The sequence below is a fragment of the Miscanthus floridulus genome, chromosome 19 (genome assembly GCF_019320115.1).
Source record: "Miscanthus floridulus cultivar M001 chromosome 19, ASM1932011v1, whole genome shotgun sequence".
NCBI lineage: Eukaryota > Viridiplantae > Streptophyta > Magnoliopsida > Poales > Poaceae > Miscanthus > Miscanthus floridulus.
Window position 1 is genome coordinate 45,289,632 of NC_089598.1, and position 7,615 is coordinate 45,297,246.

The 7,615-nt window shown below is 46.3% G+C and overlaps 1 protein-coding gene and 1 long non-coding RNA gene across 2 annotated transcripts; both read right to left on the reverse strand.

Annotated features, from left to right (window-relative positions):
* Positions 1 to 398: 398 nt before the first annotated feature.
* Positions 399 to 2,353, reverse strand: LOC136525968 (flavonol 3-O-glucosyltransferase UGT89B1-like). Its single transcript, XM_066518777.1, has 2 exons — positions 2,349 to 2,353; positions 399 to 1,410 (listed from the first exon to the last, which is right to left on the reverse strand). The coding sequence occupies exons 1-2, from the start codon at positions 2,351 to 2,353 to the stop codon at positions 399 to 401; spliced, it is 1,017 nt and encodes a 338-aa protein (XP_066374874.1).
* Positions 2,354 to 2,667: 314 nt separating this feature from the next.
* LOC136526805 (uncharacterized) lies at positions 2,668 to 4,084 on the reverse strand. The gene is made up of 3 exons (XR_010776588.1): positions 3,891 to 4,084; positions 2,945 to 3,056; positions 2,668 to 2,787 (listed from the first exon to the last, which is right to left on the reverse strand). It is a non-coding gene; the product is annotated as an uncharacterized lncRNA (long non-coding RNA).
* Positions 4,085 to 7,615: the final 3,531 nt, after the last annotated feature.

The following is a 7,615-nucleotide window of genomic DNA, read 5'->3' on the forward strand; positions in this document are numbered from 1 at the left end:
GATGATATATATATGAATTGACATATCGAGAATTCAATTGGCATTCCTGTTGGATTCGAAATAGTTTTTATGAACACATGCGTGTCGCACGGGAATACTTGCTACTGTATATAAAAAGCCCGAATATCTTATAATTTAAAAGGAAGAAATTATATCTGCTAAGACATGTTTACCGAAAAAAAAACATATAAAAGAGTGGTGTAGTCGTTGAAGCCATCTGGACTCGTTCATAATTAACCAGTAAACTTATTTAAGCAGCTTACGAGAATTGCTAGGATGAGCAGATCACTCTACGACTCTTACCGGGATGGCCGAATGAACAGCAGTACTTTGGTTTCTTTCTTTCCTTTTCTTTTGCGCGGAAAGCCTAAGCTTACTCGATCAACGACCATGGTGGCTTATCTCCCGCGTCCAAGTTCCCGTAGCTCCTGCACCAGCCCATCCACCTCCCGCCACGAGCTGCCACCTTCTCCTATCGCCTCCGCCATTCCGGCGGCGATCTCTACGGCGCGCGCCCTCATGCCAGCGCCGGCCTCCCCGACGACCTGAGCCAACGCGCGTGCGAGCTCGTCGGCTTCCGGGACCGCGCCGAACCCGCCCCAGCTCGCGGCCAAGGCCACGCGCGCCTCCTCCACGACCAGCCGCGCGTTGAAGAACTGGTCGGCCGCCATCGGCCATGCCAGCATCGGAACCCCGGCCGCGCAGGCCTCCAGCACCGAGTTCCACCCGCAGTGCGTGACGAAGCAGACCACCGCGCGGTGCCGCAGCGCGGTCACCTGCGTAGGCCACCCGCGGAGCACCAGCCTGGTCCCCGCCGCGGCCGCGCGGTCCTCGAACCCGTCCGAGAGTGTCGCCGTCGCCGCGGCCCAGACGAACGGCGTGCCGCTGCGCTCCAACGCGGCAGCGAGCGCCGCGGCGTGCGGCGGCGGCGGCACCATCATGGTCCCAAAGCTCACGTACGCCACCGACGAGTCCGGGAACGCGTCCAGCCACGCGTTGACATCGCGGGCGGCGAGGTCGCCTTCGCCTGTGCTAACCGACGGGGACGCTACCGGTCCCACTGCCCAGACGCTCTTGCTGGCCAGGTCCTCGGGCGGCTGCGCGTCCAGGTACTTCCCCTCGAGAGGATGGCAGGTATTGCACACGAACGCCGCGCCCTCCATGTTCCAGAGGAAGTTATCCTTGATCGCCTCGGAGTGCTCGTCGCGGCCGCCCTCCGCGTAGCCCCAGTACATCCGCGAGATCTGCCGCCACGGGAAGGACGGCGCGGCGTGAGGAGCCCGGCCGCGGCGTGAGGAGCCGGCAGCGGCGCAAGGCTGCCTGGCCGCGGGCACGGGGCCGCCTGGGCGAGGGCCGGTCGCCACCCACGGGCACGGAGGCCGCGACGCCAGGCCAAGGCCGTGCTCGCCGCTCAGCCATGTCGCAGGCACTACTACAGAATTTAACTGTAGGGGCGGCTCTAGAGTCTCTGTAGGGGCGGTTGCGCCAGCCGCCCTTCCCAGGGTGTTCCTACAGAGTGTGCCTCTGTAGGGGCGGTTTCCTGACCGCCCCTGCAGTGCCCTCTATAGGGACGGCTGGTGTTTTCAGCCGCCCCTACAGTGCCCTCTGTAGGGGTGGCTGGTAATATCTTGCCGCCCCTGTAGTGGACTTCTGTAAGGGCGGCTGTATCACCAGCCGTCCCTGCTGTGTGTATTTGTAAGGGCGGTTCAATCAAGAACCGCCCCTACTGTGGAGTTTCCGGCAAAAAAATAAATAATTCAAATTCAAATCTGACCACATATATATATATAATTCAAATTCGAATCTGACCGCCATAAATATACATATATACATCCACAAACATAAGACCATTATTTAGAACAAATGTCCAAATACTAGAAGTGTAATGAGTACCGAGCTTAGAAACCAATCACAGGATCATACGTAGAACAACAATTAATTATAAACATCGGATACATATATCTAATCCACTTGTATTATCTAAAAAAGGTACATCACATCCACAGCTATGAAATATAAAATAGAGAATACTTGATACATTTAGCAGGGATAGGCACATAGTCCACAGCTATGAAATATAAAATGGAGAATACTACATAGTTTTAGCACATCAGGGAAGTGCACAATATGGCCACCTTTGTATTAAAGGGCATTGCACAAAACTGGTAAATAGAGAAGCTCAAAGAAACTCACCGCCGCCTAAGAGGCCCAGGGGAGCGCCTGCGTGGTGATGGGCTGCCACGTCCCCTCCTAGGTGAAGGACTGTGGTTGAGAAAATAGCGTTAGCAATTCCAGTGATCCATTCACAGATCTTATAGAATTATAGAAGTTATTTAAGCACTGATTACCGCATCGGTGACCTATGCCTTCTAGGTTGGGTGAAAATGGTACGGATATTTTCCGACCGTATTTCCGAATCCGTTTAGAGGGGTTCAGATCTGTCCATATCCGAATCCGGGTATTCAACATCCGACACCATATCCGTATCCGAATACTCAAATCGCATATTTATGATGTCGATATTAAATCATATCCTATCCGACATGGTTGACACTATCCGTATTTGAATCCGAATCCAGACAGAAATATAAAAACAAATATAATATCAGTGATATCCGTCCGTATCCGATCCGTAGTAGGTGGTGGAGAAGGAGAACGCCTTCTAACTGGAGATAGTGGTCTCCTGCGAGGAGGTGTGTCACCACGCCTGACAGGAGAAGGATCTGGTCGGCGACGAATAGGTGACCTATGCCTCCTAGGTGTGTCACCACGCCCATATACAGCATCCTATTTGACAAACTACAATTACTTCATATATATACAAGACAAAAAATGATAGTCAAGTAACAAGTGAAACAACACGCTATAAATATATATAATTATCAATAAACATAGCCAGAGAATTAAAGTAACATATGCCGTTTATATGCAAACTTGTATATACCTAGGGGGTGAAGCCTTTTTAGGTGGTGGTGATGGCGAACGGACTTTCTTTGAGGGTGAGCCCTTTTTGGGGGGGCAGCGAAGGTGATCGGCCTTTTCGTGCTCCAGGCGAACTGGGCAGACAACAGTGTCCAGAAGTAGCACCCAAGATAAAGAGAACCAGCATAAGAAACATTACAGTTCATGAGAAAAATACCAAACAACCATGTTCAAGCAGAACGCACGTCGTGTAACTACATGACTTCATATATGAGAAGATTTTAAATTAAATTGCCATGAGCCCATGACAGCAATAAAAACATGTTAACAGGGCGAAGCAAAAGCATGAGGCATGATGGATTCATCAATCAATAAAATGATGACAACAAATTGATTTGGGTACCAAATGCTGGTCAGTGCAGGCAGCTGCTATTACAGAAAATGCAAAAGGCACAGCTAAATAATAAGCCTACAGCAGGGAGTTGGAACCAATCAAAGGTGTCCATCTGAATTCTGAATGCAGGGTCACACAATTAACTTATGTTTCCAGTCTATCACGAGCATGATTGAAAAACCGAATTCAGCATTAGAAAACTGTTACCAAACTCTGGTTCTGTTCAATGCTGAATGACAGCATCCATACGTTGAGTGCCACAAGGAAAAACTGTAATTGTATTCAACAGAAGTAGTCTGAACACGCAAGCCACGCCTGAAGTGTAAACTTATCTGAATCAAGCAGCCTCGTACTAAATACTCTAGTCCTCAAGGTTTATGATGAAGTTACTGAAGGCACTAGGGTTTAACGAAGCAACTCTCAAATAAGTATAAACGTTGAAACGGGGGATAACTCGCTACCCGGACGAACAAACAGCACACACACCCAAAAACAAACTCCGAACAAATGCAACAAAACCTAATAAATTAGCCTAGAAAACAGTGGATCTATAGGGTGTAGGGTCGAGCCTCACCTGTGCTTAGCCGGAGGAGGGGAGCGGCTCCGGGACTGGGAGGACGACGACGAGAAGGAGCGGGAGCGCGACCGAGAGCGGGACGAGACGGAGCCGGAGGAGACGGAGTGGGACGGCGAGCGGGAGGAAGAGCCCGAGGAGGAGTGAGACGCGGAGCGGCCGCGCCGAGGCTTCGCCATCGTCCCCGGCGGCGGCAGTGGCGGCGCCCGGGCGAGCGTCGGCGACCCTGCGGTGTTGGGCTAGGGTTTTGAGCGGGTTGGGAGAAGGGAGAGATTGGGAGTCTATGGTTCCATCCCAGACTCCAGTTCAACCCACCTGTGTCGGTGTGAAAAGATCCCCAACACTTAGCGCCCACAGTGACGGTTAGCGTAAAATACCTCAGAGCCACTGTAGAGACGGCTGAGGTTATAAGCCGCCCCTACAGTTGAATTTTTTTTTCAAAATTCTAAATCAAAATGAATTATTCACATGTAAATAATAAATAATACAGTACAAAATTTTATAATTATTTTTTTATAGATATATTTACATATACAATAACTAAAACAACTACAACAGTTTAAAATTGCAAAATTGAACCTTTAAAAATGAGAAAAAATTTAAATTTTAAAAAATTAAAATCAAAACTACTAAAATAATTTTGAGACACCAAATGATCTCAAATGAAAATTTGATAAACATCAAAGTTGTAGAGGTCATGAAGATCTACAACTTTTATTTTGGTCATCTTGTCATTTGATAAAATTTGAACCTTTCAAATTTGAAATTTTAAAAAATAATAAGTTCGAACCAAAATTTGAGACCCAAAATGATTTCAACATAAAAAGTGATGAATACCAAAGTTGTTCATCTCATTAATATCTACAACTTTTATTTTAGTCATCTTGTCATTTGACAAAATTTGAACCTTTCAAATTTGAAATTTTAAAAAGCAACAAGTTCGAACCAAAATTTGAGACCAAAATTGATTTCAACATAAAAAGTGATGAATACCAGAGTTGTTCAACTCATGAATATATACAACTTTTATTTTGGTCATTTCTTCATTTGATAAATTCTTAGCACACATTGTTCACTAAACTTACACATGCCTCATATAGTTTATAAAACCTTATCAGAGATGTGTCACATTTGTGAACAATGTCATTACCACTTTGTTATATGAAGAAATGACCAATACAAAAGTTGTAGATCTTGATGAGTTATTCAACTTTGGTATTTATCACTTTTTCAGCTGAAATCATTTGAGGTACCAAAATCTTGTCTGAAGTTGCATTTTTTTTGAAATTCAAAATTTAAATTGCTCAAACTTTTCATATGTATATATTGACAAAACCAACAAAATAAATTGATAGAGAATGATTTTAGAAAATTTTAGGGAAAAAATCATCAGATTTGGAGTTAGCATGAGGAAGAAAAACTAGTTACAAAGTTGACCCACCGATTAAAAAAAGAAATCACACTGTTCACTGTGATCATGTAAGGATCATCTAGAACAGTGTGATTTCTCTTTTTAATCTGTGGGTAAACTTTGTAACTAGTTGTTCTTCCTCATACTAACTTTAAATGTGATGGTTTTTTTTAAAAAAATTTCTAAAATCATGCTTCAGCATTTAAGTTTGATCAAACTTGGATGTGACAATGTTTTACGCATTTTAAAATTTGAAATTTGACAAGTTCAAACCAAATTTTCAAACCCTAAATGATTTCAGATGTAAAAGTGATGAATACAAAAGTTGTTCAACTCATCAAGATCTATAACTTTTATTTTGGTTATCTTATCATTTGACTAAATTTGAACCTTTTAAATTTTGAAATTTGAAAAAAAATAAGTGGGCACTGCAGGGGCGGCTGGTGATTGAGCCGCCCCTACAGATCAACCCCAACTGTAGGGGCGGCTCAGGTTACCAGCCGCCCCTACAGTGCCATCTGTAGAGACGGCTGGGCTGCTGGAGCCCGAGGACGCCCATTATAGGAGCGCCCCCAACCCTAACCGTCCCTACAGTAAAAATGTCCTCGTTGCTGATGTGAGAATCTGACGTAACGTAGTGAGGGGGTTGCCGCTGAACATCGTCGCCGCCGCGGGCTTAGAGACGCTCGGGTCCGCCACCTGCAGGCACCTCCGGGTGCGAACTCCCACGAGGCGGCTTCCACCGCCGCAGAAGGACCGCCGCCGCAGAAGACACGGCCGCAACGCCAAGCAGTCGCTGCCGCAGAGCCGCACACACGCGACGAGTCCGTAGACTGCAGCAGGCCGCACGGGATGGGATGAAACGAAAGGAACCCGCTCAGTGCAGGTTTCATGCGTTTTCCAACGCGTGGGAAACGACGCCGACTCTTCGTGTCCATGAAACTCTGATATTCTCTTTTTATCGATACATGTAAAATAGTGATTTTCCTGATATGATGTCTCATTTAATTTCTATAAAACTTTCGTGACATTCCATTGAGACGCGCCTAAAGCCTCCTTAAGTTCACCTCGTGTAGTATATATATGATGGACCTCCAACACCTTATGACCCCCTTATTTAATTTCATGCACTCTGGATGCCCTTAGATATTAGTTGAATGTCAAACAAATGGGTAGATTAAACCCGCGGACAAGCGTCATGACACCCTAATAATTTCCCTAATTAGCCAGTGGCTCGGGGGCTACACTTGTTGTGTACGCTCGCGCGTACTCTCCGGGCCATTAGCGAATGTCCTGGTAGGCCTCCGAAGGCCCACTTCGGGAAAAGGCCTTGACGCCTGGGAAACGACCTGAGAGGCTAAGTCTTTGTTCCAGTCACTCGCGCCTCGACTGGGCTAAAGAAGCTCCCGACCCTAGGGCATAACTGCTGAGCAAGTCCACCATGCACATCCCGGTCTTGGCGTTGGCCGAAGTCACAACCCCGGCCGACGCTAAGAATATACCTCGGAATCTGTTAGGCACCAAGAGCCTGATAGGCACGCACGGCCTCAGGCTCTGTCGGGGTCTATTTTCTCCGTTCTCCTCTGAGGCCGTGTGCCCGTGTCAGCCACTCCTAGCGCGGGGTCACACCCGAGGCGTAACCGTCACGACAAGGACTTCCACGCACCGCCCGCATTCTGGACAACTCGAGTTGCACGCCTTATTCTCTACTATATGGAACCCGTTAAAGATTATAGTTATTGTACACCATTTAGAAACTTGACAAACTAAATAAACGGAGGTATCTACTAATCTTTATTAGATGTATAAGAAAGCAACCCGAAGGTACTAGGACATAGCATGACTTGTATGTCAATGAGTGAAGAGTAGTAGGAAGCCACGTACGGCGATACCTAAACACTAGCGGAATGAAAAAAAAAATAGGAAGCCCCAATAGAGCAGCTAGCGCAGTTCTGTCAGTCCTAATTCCTAAACACAGCATTGTTTCTCAGTTTCCAAATATGCCAGCAGCACAATAGCAGGAAGGTTGTGAAGTATTTTGCCGGTACGTGGCTCGGCGGCTATGAAGGACTTTTTGATCCAGCTATTGGCTTACAGTAGAAATTTCAAGAGATTTTTAGTCTGTGCAGGACTACAAGACTATCTAAGTGTATCACACATAAGACAAGGAAGAATAGATAGTTGTAGTAAACATGGTTATTGTGATATAAACTAGTTGCTTTGATTTCACATAAAAACTTGAATTATGTGCTAATTATGTGCAGGACTACAAGACTATCTAAGTGATTTCACACATAAGGCTAAGATGGCTTTG